This window comes from Micropterus salmoides, unplaced genomic scaffold (genome assembly GCF_014851395.1).
Source record: "Micropterus salmoides isolate LMB-PRFRI ecotype aquatic unplaced genomic scaffold, ASM1485139v1 Ms_hic_scaffold_16, whole genome shotgun sequence".
NCBI lineage: Eukaryota > Metazoa > Chordata > Actinopteri > Centrarchiformes > Centrarchidae > Micropterus > Micropterus salmoides.
Window position 1 is genome coordinate 18,581,512 of NW_024040707.1, and position 17,967 is coordinate 18,599,478.

General features: G+C 43.1%; 1 protein-coding gene across 1 annotated transcript in view; it reads right to left on the reverse strand.

Moving 5' to 3' along the window:
- znf385a (zinc finger protein 385A) overlaps window positions 1-10,758 on the reverse strand; it is a 53,582-nt gene extending 42,824 nt beyond the window's left edge. Inside the window, exon 1 of the mRNA XM_038723545.1 lies at window positions 10,101-10,758. Within this exon, the coding sequence (XP_038579473.1) occupies window positions 10,101-10,110 (10 nt within the window). The 5' untranslated portion in view covers window positions 10,111-10,758. The remainder of the gene's footprint in view (window positions 1-10,100) is intronic.
- Between the last annotated feature and the right edge of the window lie 7,209 nt (window positions 10,759-17,967).

Here is a 17,967-nt window from a genome sequence, read left to right on the forward strand (position 1 = left end):
TAAGAACTGCCATGTCCTGCCCCCAGCACCCCTTTTGCCCAGCCTGTCCTCATCCCTGAGTGCCTGTGTCACAGCCTGCTGTGAGGCTGCCTGCTGTGAAGGTCACCCTCCCTGCAGCTATGGATTACACAGGCGCGCACAGTCAGGCAGAATACGATATTGCCCTTGAGGGGAGGTCTGAGGCTTGGGCTGGCAGGTCGAGTCCTCTGGAACGTCTGAACCCCACTGGAACCAGGCATCTATCTATCAACATCAGTGTGCTCCAACTACACACTAAACACCTCTGGGTTATTTCTTCAACCCATTTTCTGGGTTAGTTGTGTTGGGTTAAAATTATGGGTTTTTCAGAGAGTAACCATTTTCTGGGTTATAGGGCTAATAATTTGACCCAGTTCCTGGGTTGTTTGGGATTCTGGGTTATTTATTAAATTATGGGTTTTTCAGAGAGTAACCCACGTTCTGGTAGCGTTGGCTTTCTCTCTCTCAAATTCATAGCTTTATTGACATGAATGTATAGCAACCACCCCGCAGTTGTTCTGGAATTTGGCCTGTGGCCTGTGCTTCTTTGGTGCAACTTTGTGTGTATTCAAGGTAAGCGAGTATTTTCATTGTTGATGTAACGTAAACTTTTCTGTGTCCATGTCCCTGTTGCTAGTTTAGCACCATTTGCCGAAAGAATTACCATGGCTTAGTTGCTACGTTGAGACTAGAGTTAGCTGTGGTAATTCTGTGGCTGCCATGTACATCTAAAAAGTCCATGTAAAGTCACACATGACATGACACAACCAATGTTTGAACACTTTAAGCCTTAAATTCAATCCAGTTATTGAATGTTTGAGAGTTGTTTATTTTTCTATATTTTATAAAGAGTTTAATTTAACTTAATGCAATAAAAATGTAAAAGTGCTTGAAGTGTGTAATATTGTCACAGTCACCCCTAGTCCTTTGTTCTGTTTTCCAGCCACTCATCTGTTTCCATGGTTTCTGTCATTTAGTTCATCTGCATCACCTGTGTTTAGTTAATTACCATCATCATCATCTGTTCCATCTGTGTTCTGTTAATCAATGTTCATCTGTGTTAGTATTTAGTTCCTTCAGTTCAGTCATTCTTTGGTCGTTCTACTTAGTAGTCTTGTTTAGTGTGTTTACATCCTGACTGTCTGTACCTTTTGAAGTTACTTTATTAGTAAAACGCTTGAATTGGAACTTTGGACTCCTCCTCTTCTTCTTCTGCCTGCACCACACCGTGACAGATATAATGTAAAACACAGTTTTATTTTCTGAAATAAGGCATACTGGCATAATACTATTTAATTTAATTTAATTACATAATATTAATAATATTATTTTGACCCAAATCCTGGGTAATTTCAACCCAGATATTTGGGTTGTTCTTTTGACCCACTAGTTGGGTTATATTAACTACAATGTTGTTGTTTTTTAACCCAATATTTGGGTCAGGTATTTAACCCAGAAGTTAGGTCAAAAAGAATAACCCAGTTTTCCGGGTTGAAATAACCCAGAAATTAGTTGGTCCCTTTTTAACCGAGGAGTTGGAGTGTGTAAATGTCTATGGCTGCTGTGTATGCTCACCGTTACAGAGTGCAGAGATGCTCACAAGTCTTTGAGCTAGAGTCCAAGTCAAGTCTCAAGTCTCTGAGCAAGAGTCCAAGTCAAGTCTCAAGCTTATAAACTACTGTAAGTCAACACACTCCCCAGACTCTCAAACCCACTGTAAGTTATAACTAAATAAAACTGTAAAGTTACATAGTCAACAATAAAGCTGTAACCTGTTTTTTTACTTACAGAGCACAACCTGTGCAATGCAGTTAATGACAGCTTATAAACTACTGTAAGTCAACACATCCTCCTGACTCTCAAATCAATAAACTGTAACCTGTTTTTAAACTTACAGAGCACAACAGCTTAAACTACTGTAAGTCAACAGTCCAAGTTCGGCAAGTAAACAAACGCTCATTCATCTTTTCATAACAAATGACAGTCGGAGTAAACCTCTCATCTGTCGTAGCTGACGCAAGAAGCAAGCTAACGTTAGATGGCCAATGCTGAGCTAAACATGTTTACTCACCACAGGTTACTAACCTATTTGCGTTCAGCGCGTCTTTGTTTGGGTCTTGTTTTATGAAGTTTTAAAGCCAAAGTTTGTGATGAATGGCGGAGCAGCTAGCGGTGTTTGTTGTCCTCTCTCATGTGTGGCCGCGCGCAGCAGATGCTACGTGTTACGTAGCCAGGTTATAGGTAACGTAGGGAGGGGAAGCTCATCAGACGTTTCCTAAAAATAAATATTGTTCACGAGTCTCAAGTCGAGTCTGAAGTCACTGTGTGTGTGACTTAAATCGCACTCAAGTCCGAGTCTCTAACTCGAGTCCCCATCTATGACAGAGTGTGAAAAAGAACACTCAGATATCAGAATAGCATCGATGGGCCCACAACAGCCCGAGATGAGTCACAACACTCCCAGCTGGCATGAGAGGGAAACAAACCCCGTAGTCTTCATCAGGTGAAATCAAAGAACCTTCAAAAGAGCATTCATCACTCTGTTTTCTAGCCTGTGAGGGGGATGGCACCTTTTATCCTGCAAAAATGCTGCAACAAGGGTCAGTTTCCCTTAGAGTGGGACAGGAGCCATTTGACAACGGCTCTCTCTGGAGTCATGCCACTGTTTAGAGGTCGGAAGAGACAAAAAAATATATATACGCACACACATACACATGTATACACTTGGCAGATTGTGTTGTCCTTTGCTGGCTCGGCTCTCCCCACTGTGACCTTAATTTGTTCTGTCTTGAGTATGAGTACCCACTGGGTAGCTGATGCACCTCAAGGGTACAAACTGACAGGATGCGTGAGCATTCTATACGTGTGTGGTTTGAGCATTTGTGGACAGAGACAGAATGGGATAGAAAGAGGAAACTATAGACTGAGACAAACAAAAAGGCACAAAGAAAAAGTGTATGTATGGGTGTGCATGTGGGGTGTATGTGAGATTCTCAGGCGAGCATGTTACAGTAACAGGTTAAAGCAGAGGAGACAGGAAGGGGATAGGCCGAGGCTGGAAGCACTGGATGCAGGGCCACCAATAAAAGCAAAAGAACACAAGCTGTCTCCCTGCCGGCTAATCCGCTAATGAAGATTTGTGGCAGTGGCTAGCTGGTGATTATTGGCCCAGCACAGAGACAAAAACCATCTTCGGTGCTACTGTAAATACAATCTCTCACATTTACACAAGCCATCACAGGCACAAATGAAAAAATTTAGAATGGAGGCAGAAACACTGATGTTAAAGTGTATACGGGCTGCTGTGCCTTGACACGCTGTCAAATCCTGATGCTAAATCAATAAGCAATCCCATTACAAGCCCAAACATTAACCAACATTATTCAGATGTGATGAATGCAATGTGAAGTCGCTTATGTTTATGCTGTTATTCCTGTCTCATCGGGCCAATTGCACCGATCGCGACTATGCTAATTTTATGGAAATGCTTGTTTTCATCTTTCCTCTCTGCCTCCCGTTTGTTACATTTCATCAGTGCTCTTTTGAACCACAATAAAAGCCACTGTCTGAGTTTCAGTGTTAGCTGAGAGCTGTGTTGAACATGTAAGCAGGAGTTCATCCATCCGTGTATCCCATAAAAGAGACTGCTACTGCATTAGGAGAACTGTCAGTGGAAGAAATTTCAGACCAGGCTACAATCTCCATTTTTTACCGCAAAGATCTGTGCTCGGATCTTCATATGCCATTAGCGCACACATTACATTACATTAAATGTATGTATGTAACATACTATAAATGGATGACCTCAGATACCACATTACCCGTGTGTCCCTTGCAGCCGTCTAATCCACACCTCTGGGCCCTCAGCCTCCTGATCCTCCCTTTCTCCTCCCCCGCTCCCCCCAGGCAGGGGCAGGTCCTGGCAGAGCCTCCCCCCCCTCTGAGGGGAAGGGCCGCTTGTTCAGGGAAGAACTTGTGTGGAGACAGGTGTGCATACCAGACGCCTGCACTAAGCCCTGTGCCACGCAGATCCCATAACTACCTGTTAGCGAGGCTTCCCCAGCTCTCATCCAACGCTGAACTAAACATTTCCAAAGAACACTTCTGCTAGATGTAGCTACAGTAGTTGTCAATGGGAAAGACGGTACAGAGGGCAGGGCTGAGCTCAGCCTACAACCACGTTTTTATCACCAGGCCTTTCTGCATCCCATCAGCCATTATACACACCATTAAAACACATTGGAACAGATTTAGTTGGCTGGGGGAAGGTGTTAGGGGTGGAGATTTAGGCTATTTTGAGCCGTTCATGTAACATTAAGGATTAAAAGCTATAGCTCAAGGCTTCTGGAAAGAAAAGCTAGTACTATTCATACAGTCTGAGGGCCTGGCTAACCCTGTGGTAGTAACGCGAGAGCTGTTTTGGATGGATGAGGTCACAGAGAGAGGAGACACCCTTGTGGCAATAAGTAAAGTTCATGCAGGGCTGTAGGATGACATGCCCAACAGTGTGTCAGATATACTGCTCACATTTCTCTCTTTGCATGAGTCAGATGACACAGAGAGACTACAGTTTAATGCATGCAGTTGAAACGAAGCATCTATTTCTCCCCCTAGGCCAGCTTTAACCCAAAGATTGTCACTCCACCCCTTATCCAGTCATTCTCATCTCACTGTTTGCTCATTTCCTCTCTGCCTTTATCTCCCTTAAGTCTCTCTCATCCTACACACTGTTCGCACAATCCCGCTCTCCCATTCTTTGGTTGCTTCATCAACTTCCTCCTCTTCAGCTTTTGCTTCCTTCTCTCTAGCCATGCCCCTATGAATTGACCTTGCCGCGTCTCAAGGAGAATTGATTTCTCTTTTGGTCTTTGTGCGAAACCCTATCTCAACAGCACTCAGAGGAATTTCCTCTTCCCCCCAGAGCTGGATGGAGCTAATTCTCTTTCATGAGGACACTTTTCACTCCATTTTATCTGTCTGCCTCTCTTTCTCTCTTAGCCCTCCTCTTCTACCCCTCTTCTCTCTTCTGAGCACACAGAAATAGAGCAGGCATGATTAATGCAACATCTATCGCCGCCAAACGTTAGCTTTGCTCAACCTCTTTATGCTTGGCTGCTGTTTGGGAAATATTTATTCATGCACCCTCTAACGCTGCTACTGGATTATCACATTAGTTGATCAATGAAACAATTTGACATTTTAATTGAACATGCACCTCTTATATTTTCATAAATGTGACACGAATTTTAAAAAAAATTTGTTTTTTCATATCTTTACAGCACACCTGCACTTGTATGACATACACAGTACTTAATGTCAGAATACATTGTTGGTATCGGCCTTTCTGTTATAGTGGGAAGAAGAAAAGAAGCCTGTGCACCAGTGCTTTGTCATGCAAGTACACATGGGAAATATAGTTAAACTCATTTGTAGTGTGACAATCAAGAAAAATTAAAACAAATTAGTTTCCAATAAGAGCAAAGATATTACCAAGATATATCTGAATTAAAATGTAGAGCATTACAAAGACATCAGGAAGGTAGATGACACTAAATGTTAAATAAAGGCAACAGTGCTTCTTTGCAAACACTAGAGAGCTGCAGCATGAAGAATCATCTGTGCCTCTTTCCACTTTGTGATCAGAGTGACTGTTGAAGCATACAGAACATTTTCCAGGCTTCAACTCCCAGGTGTCTTGTAGCCCCAGGATTCCCAGTAAGTAGTCAGCCAGGCTGCCTTGGTGAATGCACTAATGTGACACCATAATCACGCGCAGGTGCATCTTTGTGCTTCACAGAGCAACAGCACTGGGCTGATGGTGGTGGCAGGTGCCGGCACTGGTGTGTGTGTGTGGCTGTAAACTGTACATTTTATTCAAGTCTATGCACGTGCTGGAGAACAGTATCAGGTTTACATCCAGTGTGCGTTTTGAGTAAAAAAATACCTCAACTCAAATTCACAGAATGAAACCATGCGTTCTGGTCTTTACTTTTAGTAAATGGTCTTTGAGGGCACTGCAGTGAGGCCAATGAAGCAGTGGGAGTCAGAGGAATAGACACCTCCACCTCCATTTGCTCTGCAGTGCTTCACACACTGATGGGCCACACACAACCATACACACACAAACACACACATAAACTCAGAGACACAATGGGTTGCCTTCCCACCAGTCCAATAAGAGGCCTATTCATTAGAGTCTCTTACAGACAGTATTGACAACCTGCTGACACACAGTCACTCCAGCATAAACAAATGGAGCAATAGAGAAGAGCAAGGGAGGCAATGGAAGAAGGGAAGAGACCTGTTATAGTGGCTTTTTGACTGAGGATTCCTCTCCGCAATCCAGGAGTGAGCCAGACTAAGGTGAAGGAGAAAAAAGAGAAAAAGTGCTGCCACTACTGCCTCTTCCACCCATCACTTCCATATCGTCTCACACACATAGACACACACACACACACACACACACTACAGATGAGTGTCACATTAATATTGCATCGTAGGTCACTACTGAGACATGTTGCCTATTCTAATAATGATTATGGGAATAAATCTTCGCGCTGAGTGCCTTTTGCCACATAGAGGAGCTATTGAAAGGTGAGTCAAGTGCAGTGGACTATCTCATCACAGCGCACATGTCACAGCCACAAGAAGGAAAAAAATCCCACCGAAACGGGAAACATAGTGAAATTTGAAGCCAGTTGCTCACTTGCTAGATAAAGAGTGCACACTGAGTTTTAACTAAAATAACAGAACAGCCAAAATGAGCCGCAGGTTTGCAGGGTGATTTAGTGAGATTTTGAAACTTTATATGTCAGTATTGCCAAAGTATTGAGAAGTATAGTTTGTTCAGCATGTTTCACTGCAGAATTCTCAAGTTTCAGCTGCACTCAAACGTTCCAGTCATATCTTGGATATGCAAAGAAGCCTAAAGGGACAAACTGTGCCATGCATAGCAAATATCTGGCTCATTAAGGACTTATAATTACTGTGTCACTTTGACATAAACAAAGAGAGCAGAGCAGTCATGGAGAAAATGGGGGATAAAAACTGCTGATCTGCTCAAAGACATATTCTCCGGTGTGTCTTTGAGCTGACCTCTGGAACCAAGTGGGCAGTGTGCAGGCTGTTAGAGGAAGAAGGCTGGAGAGCTGGGTAAAGGGAATGAGCAATAGCTATGCAGACAGGTCAACAGAGAGACAGATTTTATGAAGACAGATGAGGCCAGAGTGGGCACACAAACACAAAGACAAAGAGACAGATAGACTGCATGGCCCTCTGAGCTCAGGACGTCAGTTCTGGCTCAGATGAGACATAAAACAACACTCAAGCATGAACTGATTGTGACTAAAGCTCCCCCAACAACTTTGAGATGAAGCTAACAAAGTGGAATGTCCCAGGAATGCTTGTCAGACAGCCATCGTGCAACATTTTAGGTGACAGTGAGAGGACGTGATAGACATTTCTTATCTAAAAGCGGATTCCATACCAGGAGCTCCCTCCAGGCATCAAGTGAGCTGAAAGCGTAGGAGTTTTTTTCAGACAACATGGCGGCTGATCACAATGACACCACAGTCAATCGAGAGGCTCTACGTCAACAGGAGCCCAGTGATCATGTTCTCGATTAGCTTGCTATTGTTCTCTCGCTCTTCTCTGCCAAGGTAATACACACAAACTTAAATACACAAACACGCACAGCAGCAGCAGCCCCATACCCCAAACTTGGTGCAGAGCCCATGTCAGACAGAGAGCTAAGCTGGCTGCCCGCGGCTTTGTATACAGCACACTGTACAGCACAACCACACATCCATTGCCATTATCAGCATCAGGACTGTCATCGCTATCACAGCAGCCAAAGACCTCTGCTAGGGCAGCGGATTGCCTACGAAGATAGTTGTCATGGAGTTGTGCACATAACGTCAAGGACAGAGGAGCACTAGGAAAGGTTGTTTTCTCAAGGTCATACGAACCAAAGCCTTGGAATAACCTAATAACCATACAGATGCAGCTGGTGATGCATGTGGTTTACACAGGCATCCTCACAGGGGACACATACCACATTTTCTTCTCTTTTTTTTTTCTTCAAAAATTACATATATCGCCATTTGTCAGAGATAAGTTATCACAACCTTGCAGATTTATATCAGCAAGCTGATTCAGGAAATTTGCTGATTGGAGGTCTAGATCAGCCGGCACCAGAATTGTAAAGGTCATTACAATGACATTACCCTTTTCGGAGGAGCAAAGACAGAAATGTCAAATCGCTCAGCAGCCACATCATCACGCAAATGGAGCAGAATGTTAGACACTGGAAAATCTCAATGTTCGGACAGAAATAATGGAAGATCCCTATCTGAGTGACAATTTAATAAGGAAAAGTCTAGGTTAGATTTTCTGGCAGGTGTAAAGGGGGAAGATTTTACAGACCATTAGATGCAATGAAAAAACCCCCACAGATTTTGTATATCTACGCTAAAGCACATTATCGCTGTTTAAACACCGTTTATTCTACTGTAGAAATCTGCTGTACATGCAGGGAACTGTTACTGACAGCGTCCAATGTTCCTGTAAAGGCAAAATTCACTCTACTGCACAACAGAACAGTCACATTCCATGTTTCATTACTTGAACCACAACTGTGGCACAAAACTGTTAAAATAGACATACTGTAATTGCCCTAAGCTCAAAACATTGCTCTGATAAGCGAGTTTACTATTTGTTACAGTGAGAGAGCTGTGGTTGAGGGTTAATGCTGTTAACACGTCCTGGCCAAATATCTTTTACGGGAGCTGCTACCACCTGCAACCTGATCATGACAGCGCTTGTCTAACTGTTCAGTGAGGCCCAAGTCAAGTAATTGTTCGCTTTTGTCCAGTGTCAAAAACTGGAAATGTAGCAGAACAGGCACAAAATCTCAATGTAAAACATGAAACAAAAGAAAAGTTACCCATTTAATTCTGATAGACATGAACTTTACCAATTTGCCTAGAGTATTAAACTCACAGGAATACATACTCTTCAATGTGCACGCTTCAAACTCACACACCTCAGACTACATGACTCCCTATAATCATTAGAGATGTCTGCTTGAAAAACATGCCTGCCGGGAGAGCAGAGGAGCAGAGCTGCGCCTGAATCAGCCCAGGCATGCGTTAAAACAAAGTGGCCTCTCCGGCAGAGAACATAGCAACACACACACACACACACACACACATGACCTCACACAGTCTCACAGACACAACCATATACAAATTAGAAGGCTCTAGAACACTTTCACAAGCTCACATGCACAGCGTTGCTTTTTAAAAACACACATTCTTCCTAGCCTATCCACACAGCAGCACATCCAGGATCAGTCATACTGTATCAGTGGACCTACAGTGGCAAGCACCCATCCTCTGCATGAATGTTCAAGCTGACTATGAAGAGCACAGCGACCACACAGAATCCCCTCTCTCAGACATGGCCACTATGAGACCAGAATACTAAAGAAGAAAGCACTGGCTGACTCAGAACAGAACAACCCTGTATAAAAATAAACGCTATACTGTGCTGCAAAATAAGTCTTAATCTTAAACATTTTGCTTTTGAAGAAATGTCATTTGTGTGACGACATGTTTGCTCATCCTTGTTTAAGAGGGTTAAAATGACAGGTAGTGCAACAAATCCTCTAAAGAAACAAATATACTTTAGGAATTCTGTATTTGAGACAGTAATTTGTATATATTTGCGTTAGTTATCAATAGGTTGTCACTTCACCTCTTCTGGCAGGACACGAGAACGGTGGAGCCTAGTCATGTGACCAAACAGTAATGATACAGTCCAGTTCCAAACACTTTGACCTTCCTTGTCATCACTCACACCTGCCATATTAATGTTACACTATTATTGTAATTCCAAGCACTAACCATAATTTAAAGGTCCATCCCAGTGCTTAGTATTGACAGATGTCCATGTGGAATCAAAACCGACCAGAGCACACTATTAATAAAGAGCTGCTGGTGTCCAAGTTTAAGTAGGGATTAGTGATCCAACAACATGACTGACCTTTCCAAAATCCCATGCACCAAAAAGCAACAACTCACCCAAAATCATGCTGTGTGTTGCCTTTGGCGTCCCTGGGTTGACAAGTGCTCCCTCGCTGCCCCCGTCTCTCCTGCTTTCGCCAAGGGACAATGGCTCCAAAATCTCTTTTTTAGAGTTCCTCTCCACTCTCCAGAATGAGGCAACTCAGAGAGGAAGCACTAGATGTGAGGAGAGACTGCTGCTGCTGCACATGCTGTCTCATGCGCCTGCCCTCTCCAGGTGAAAAGCTGTGTATGTGTGTGTTTGCGTTTGTGTGTGTGTGTGTGTGTGTGTGTGCGTGTGTGTGTGAAAGACAAAGAGAGAGATCGCGTGTGTGTGTGTGTGTGTGTGTGGAGGAGGGCGTCCAGCGTTTCTGCAGTTGTGGCTCAGGTAAGCCTGAGGACAGTATGGAGTGGGTTCGTAGCAGAGAGGGGAGAGAGAGGAGGGGGAGCCCAAAGTGTGACAGCCAATCACAGGCGGAAGGCACACAAACCAAGATCTTCTTCTCCACAACAGCCAGGAGGAATTGCAGTGGTCTCCAACAAACAGCTGACAAGCAATTTCTTCTTAACTGTATCACTTCACAGGGAGATTCAGAAGGAAGGTCTTCAATGCCCTGTGATGTCAGTGCCTGCTTTGGTCTCTCTCTGTAAAACACACACTCCCTTTCCCACTCTGGCTTTCTCTCCCTCTCTCTGCTTCTTGTTTTTGGGGTTGGGTATAACCTAAAGGCACCTTACATGCCTCTGCTCCGATTGGTGGCAGCCTCGGCCAATGAGAACAGCGGCAGACACTTGTCATCATGCAGAGTGGAAGTCATGAAGGAGAGACAGAGCTTGACTGAAAATGCCGTCTCCCCCAACCACTGTTTCTCCATTTCCCATATTCTTCCCTCTCATTTCCCCCTTACGGAGAGCTTGATTGTCAGGTCAGTGTATTATGTTTGTTGTATGTTAACACCCCCACCCCACCCCCCTGTCCTTTAACTCCACGTGTATGTGGACTTGTTAAAGGATTAACCTTTTATCTGTGTGCTCTGTCCTTCTCCCCTTTTCTCCCTCTGTCCCTTAACCTGCCCAGGCAAGGTTATGCATTTTATCAACGACTGTGTTTTCGTCAAAGGGATGGAATTTAGACTGGGAGTGGGGGGGGGGCAAGCAAAAATGAGAGATGAAATAGAAAGCGACAGAGCGGAGGAAGCAGAAGAAGGAGGGGCAGAGATTAAACTAAATACAAACTGACAGTGGGATGAAGAGATGTGGAGTGACAAGAAGAGACGACCGGGTAGATGGAACACAGAGACAAAGACAGACAATGTCGGACACAGGAGGGAAAGGCTGCAGAGAATGAAACTGTGGACCATAGCAATGCAGTCACTAATTGAAGAGGAGCTTCACAGCCAGCTTCTTATGGTCCACTTCCTCCGCACCAAGAAGCCACTCAAACAACATCTGGTGTCATGTCCAAGCACTACTCTCTGTCCCTCTCTCTCTGTCTCTGTCTCTCTCTCTCCAGGATAGCTAGAGAGCGACTTTTGAAAATCACACAGCCACAATGTTATTGAGAAGCTCAGTGCTTAAGAGAAGGCTTAACGAAGCTGTCAAAAAATTAATCCCCTTGGGCGGGCATGCTTGCAAACACACAGATACAAACACGTGAGCCTGGGGCTACAGAAAATGCTGCCTGATGTTCATAGTGCCTCCTCTTGTCCTGCTTACTCTTTTCTCTTTTTCTTTTCTATCTCTACCCCATCACCCCCCACCCTTCTCACGCTCTGAGGCTGAAGCTGTGAGTCACAGGGTGGTGGAGTGAATACTAAGGAGGGTGGCTGACACCTCCAATACCTCTCTGCACAGCAGCTCCACTGCACACATTTAAACCATTGTATGTGAACACCTGCAGACTGAGGGGCCACAAACACCTACACAAATTTTAACGGATTGTAAGTTCAGGTAAAATCCTAAGATCTTCTTATATTATAAAACAGATGGTAGCTCTTAACAAAAGGTGGACAAAAATCCTCCCACTTTCACAACACAACCGCCACTAAGATCTAACACCTGCAGCAGCAATACGAATAAGCATTTATGCACACAGAATAATGGACTGAAGGACAGACAGATTAGAAAAGGAATTTGAGCCTGTGGGCCCTTGGATCAAACACACATCGAGTCTGCAGGAAATGGACTGAGCGCTGAGAATATTAGTTTTTGAAAATGGGACCCTCACAATACAGCGATGTGTGCAAGTCCGTCTGTGTGTGTGTGTGTTTAAGTGTGTGTGTGTGTGTTTGTGTGTCAGCAAAATAGCTGAGATAGGGTTTCCTCATTAGTTGTGTTGGTATCAATAATTCAGAGCTGGTCCTTGTTGGCGTTCAATGGGCCGAGTGCTAATGTGCTGTCGGGCCAACGGGGGCCCAGGGCCCTGCGCCACTTTAATGGATGTCATGATGAGAGGGTGAAATCGGAGCATGGAGATCCTGTATCATCCATGGCAGGGGGGGGGGACAGAGGAGATGAGTGAGGAGACAGAGGTGGGTTGAAAGCGGACAGGTATGTACACAGCAGGGTGATGGAGAGCAACAAGAAGAAGAGAGTGGAAAGGGATGGAAAAACAAAGGGACCATTACGTCCCTTCGTTTTCCATTGGCTACAAATCAATCATTCGGTAGATAATGAAGTGCCAACCTCTATCATCTTTGGAATGGGCAGGCATTGTGTGACACGTTATGTAGACACTTGGGGAATATTTCACCATTGAACTGACATTATTTCAGTGGCAGTTCACTCACAAAATGTATCCTCAAATATGACGGAACAAATGCAATTTTTGGTAACGCTTTATTTTACAGGATGATTTCTGTGTAACATGGTACTAATTAGGGAAACAATAATTTTCCTTGAAAGAACTGCCCCATTGGTTGGTTACGTCAGCAATTCATTGGAAATAATGAAATTAAAGTGCACCAATTGAACACAGTTTCTATCAACACACATTTTTTTTTCTGTTTATTAACAGGCTCTAAAAAAATAACTAAACTAAAAGGAATTATTGTACTTTGTAGGAAAATTTTTTAAAAAGCAGGCAAGAGAGATAGTCAAAATAGGTCCATCGTGTGTGTTGTGTGCATATCAACATGATGATAACCACAATAACAAAATAGAATGAGCTGAAAATTCAACCAGCAGAGTTTCGTGCAGATTGAAGCCATAGCAGTGCTCCAACTGTGAGTCATGCAACACTGTCTACATGAAAATGAATAGGACTTTAACTTTTTTATGAAATGTTGTTGTTTTATTGTTTTTGTTGTGTTTTCCATGACGTTGTTGTGTTTTATGAAATGTTGTTTTTGTTTTCTAATTTGTTAATGTTTTATGTCCAAAATGTTTGGATTTTGCACGTCAGGGCCACTGTATAAGATGACGATGAGGTTGAGGAAGATTAGTGGATACAATCAACATGCATGACACTCTGCGTCAGGATCATTACATTACCTCTCAGCCACCTTTCTGCTCACACCTTTCGGCTTACTTGTGAGGACATTGTTTTGACTCACACTACATGTTAGTGTGAGTCAAAACAACAACTCTTGTATATGCCCAACCTAAACCTTTACCATAACTATAAACTTAACCTCATTCAAACCTTAATACTGAAACCAAGTCTTAACCCTAAAAGAAATAGTTAACTTTGTGAGGACCGGACACTTAAGGTTAGGTCCCACAATGTGATTAATACAAGAACACACAAGCACACACAATGTGAAAGGCAGAGGAAGGATTCAATATTCTGCACACCACAGCTGAGCCTGGATGGTGAGTGCCCCCTACTGGTGTAAGCCTGTCAACACAGAAGTAATTCCCTGTAAACAGACCTTGGAAATCTGTCGAGGTCTTCCAGCTTTAGCTACACTGGTTAGGAAAGTGATCCCATGTAAATTGAGAGGCTTAACAGACATGAGGCATTGCTGGTATAGTAGGCTATTGATGGCCTGTCAGACTGAATCAGAAATACCTTACTCAAGCAGAAAAGTATCTCTACAACAGTTTTAACAAAGCTGCTGAGGCCAGTGGCCTTACTGGAACTGTTTTAATCGGCAGAATGAAATTAGGCAAAGTGCACAGAGCCTGAGTGCAGCAGGTCAAATGTGAAAGCAATGAATGCTGACAATGAAGGACATATAAGGACCTAGCCAGCTGATGTGCAGCAACAGCCTGTGCGAGATATATCAAACCTGGGAACACCAAACTCCTGAATTCAAATAATGCTATGATTTGTCATTCATTCCCTGCGGGGGAAAAACACAGTAAATCTACAGTCACTGAAATCTGCCAGACAGACTGTAACTCACTCCTTTACAAAAGCTTAAACGCAGTGTCAAAATGCTACTTGTGTTGATCATAAATTCTAGTTATATTTCATGAGCCCGAGCCTGCAGGCACCGTGTGGCTTTCCTGAAACATTAGTTTGCCCCTTTTCGTCTTCTAGAGTTTGCTTGCTTGGTGTAATGAAAAAGATTTCTGTTGATACAGAGCGCGCACCTAGGTCATATATCATGCTTCATGCGTCTCCTGGCACTGCTGTGGTGAATTTAGAGACTGCTCATGAATGTCAAAGGTGAAGGGGCCAGGCAAGTACCAGGCACCAGCATACTTGCACTTCCCCTCATAATTTGGCAAAGCATTTAGTAAAGCCACCAGGCAATAAATCCTGAATATAAATCACAGCCATTAAAATCGTAGGTAACTTTAGAGAAAGCAAATCATCTCTCTCTATATAAAAAAATTGTGCCCATCATGGCCAACACTCTTATCTAACGGCTTCACCAAGAGGATGCATAGCAAATAACAAGTAAGCCAGCTCAGTATGACCGAAGGACTGCTGCATTCCCCTTGAACTGGCCTGAGCCTGCAAGTCTGACAGTTAAGCATATCAGTTTGCAACTGTGAGGGATAAACATCTCACTAAATTTAGACTATTGATCAGGTGTGGATATGTTTAGGAAATGCAGCCAGCTGTACAACATGTTTCCTGTGCATTCATTTTCCCCCAAGAAACACTTTAATAAATCAAGACACATGTTTTGATTGTTACAAATGAAGTGGGATTTTTGTTGCCATCTACACTAACTGATGCAATTTCAAGCTTTTTGTATTTCCCACACTGACATGCGCGCGTGTGTGTGTGTGAGAGAGAGAGAGAAAGAGAGAGAGTCAAAGAGAGTTCAAAATCATTTACTTCAAAAAGACTTTCAACTTAACTAAATACTGCATTGACTCAGTGATACCCAACTGGCTGTTTAAACAGGTTGACATAGAAAACAGTTGTTAAAGAAAAAAAACACTGAACAGAAATCTATGATATTATTTAAAAAAACTACTTTCCCCAAATTTACATGCCTTCATGTCAGACTTTTGTTCTTTCTTGATGTTGCAACAAAATCATGCGTGTTGTCAGATGCTAATTGATTCAATGATTCAATGCGCAATGATTAATTGATTAGTTGATTGACAGAACTTTTATTAACTATTTTGAGGTATTTTTCAAGAAAAAAAGCCAGACATTTGGAGGTTCCTGCTTCCCTTGTGTAAGAATGTGCTGTTTATGTTGGTGTTACATTATAGTAAATTGAATATATTTTGGGTTTCGATTGTTGGTCAGACAAAACAAGACATTTGTTGATGCCACCTTGTGCTATAGGATGCTGTGATTGGCAGTTTTCATTGCTTTCTGACATTTTGTAAAGCGATTAATCAATTAATCAAGAAACACATTGACAGCTTTATCAATGACGCAAAGAATTGTTATTTGCAGCCCTACATTGTATGTATGATTTACTTCTGGTCTGGTTATGCTTTAGCAACATGCTAAGACAGAAAGAGAGAAAAAAATGGACAGAGACTGTAGTTTTTTGAGGATTCAAGGATTTGTGTAGACAGGTGGGTGTGCCTGTCCTGTAAATCCACGCCTGCCTACGGAGATGGAGAATGTTGATGTTGACTGTCACACTCTCACACGTCCCTGACATTTTTACACCAGCACCAGAGGACAGGACGTCTTTCTTTCCAACCACATTCATATCACACATTTGCACCACAACTACTTGCAGTTCAAACTTCACTGCAATACTTTCTGTTACGTGGCCCTTACTGGACCAAATACTTTGGGCTGACACATTCCAAGACATTATTATGCAAAGCTGTGTGTATTTTAGGAGACAGAAATTTGAAGTAATTATGTTCTCCACAGATCTTAAACTATGTATAAAGCTCAGACATTCCTCAGCTGAGAGAGATGTGGCGGACAAAAAAAGAAATCTCCATGGAAGTCAAGGGTCAACCACAACCCTGCCACAGAATTTAGTCTCCTTCACACACTCATCAGACACAAATGTTCTTTTGTTTTGACCAAAAACAAATGGCGGACACAGTAACATAAGCAAGTCTCACACAAACAGCTATTCCTCAGCCCTGCATACAAACCCACATGCTATATGCAAGCCTGCACACACGTAAGATCTGCTTCCCCCAAATGTGCGGTGTTCAGTCTGGGTGTGAGGGCAGCACAAGACAGGTGGAGCTGTCAGGACAGTTGTCAGCTCCAAGGGGACATGTAGACATTTGAGCGAAGAATGAAGACTCAGTCTAAAGCACATACACATTTGTCCAGTTATTCACTGAAATATATGATTTTTTTGGTGCTGCATCAAAGTACATTTTCAACACCAAAAACTCACACAATAAACAGCTGATAGTACACATACACTATACACAAAAAATCTATGTTTTTGTTTCTTACAGAGACAATACTGCATCATTTTAAATAGAAGCAGACAGATAACAGTAGCAGCAGATGATAATAGGCTCCTTTCTTACCTGTGCTCCACATTGATTGCGCCTCTGGTCTTCTTGCTGCTTTTACCGAGTGAGTCAAATCTCCAAACCTATACAGGCACAGTGAGACAGTTTCCTCTGCGAAATCCTTCCCAGCATGAACGTGGCCTTGGCTCTTAGGGTAGAAGAAAAATAACCAAAAAGATCCTCAACTCTTCTCATTAAGTTGAAAATTTTCCAAGAGCTGCATACGCAAGCGACACAGCCCACGATAGCAATGTAAAGGACATGTGGAAATAGAGACCACAAACACACTGCCTCTATCACCTCCCCTCCACCTCTCTACATCCTCTCTCCTCCCTCCCTCTCACTCTCACTCTCACTCTCAGCCCTGTGTGAAAACAAAGCTACAGCAGGAGATTCCAGCAGCTAATCGTGGCACACCTTAATAAGAGAGGGCAGTTGGATCAGAAGAAGGAGAGAGCAGAGAGCTGAAGGCAGTAGCAGGGAGGAGGAGAGGAAGAATCAAATGTCAATGAAGGCGTGAGGTGTAAAAGTGAGATACAGTACACATGGGGAAGAGAACTATCAACCGTCAATGAATTTTTGGTACAACGCATGGCACAAATTCTCAGTGAAAGCATTTGCTAAACTGTCTCTCACAAAGGACCACTCATTAAATCTCTGTAAATAATTGTTACAGGCCTTTCTCATAAGCCACAGCCACCTTCAGCACCAGACTTGTGAATGAAGGAATGCAAACTGATAAACCTTACACCTAAGGTGCAGCAATGTTGAGAGAAACAACGAAAGTTGAGAAAAATAGCGAGAGATTTGAACGTATGGAAAAAACGCTGAGTGACAACAGTAACACACACCTGCGTAAATTCAAAGGTAGATGTTATTCTGCGCTGTCTGCAGTAAGCAGCCCCCTGCCATACAGGCCAATTGGAGCTACATACATCACATCAAATGTACAGTAGCTGTCCAATTCACTTCAGGCCTCCTGCTCAGTAAGCTCTTACACAGCATCACCACTCAGAGGGCTACCAAC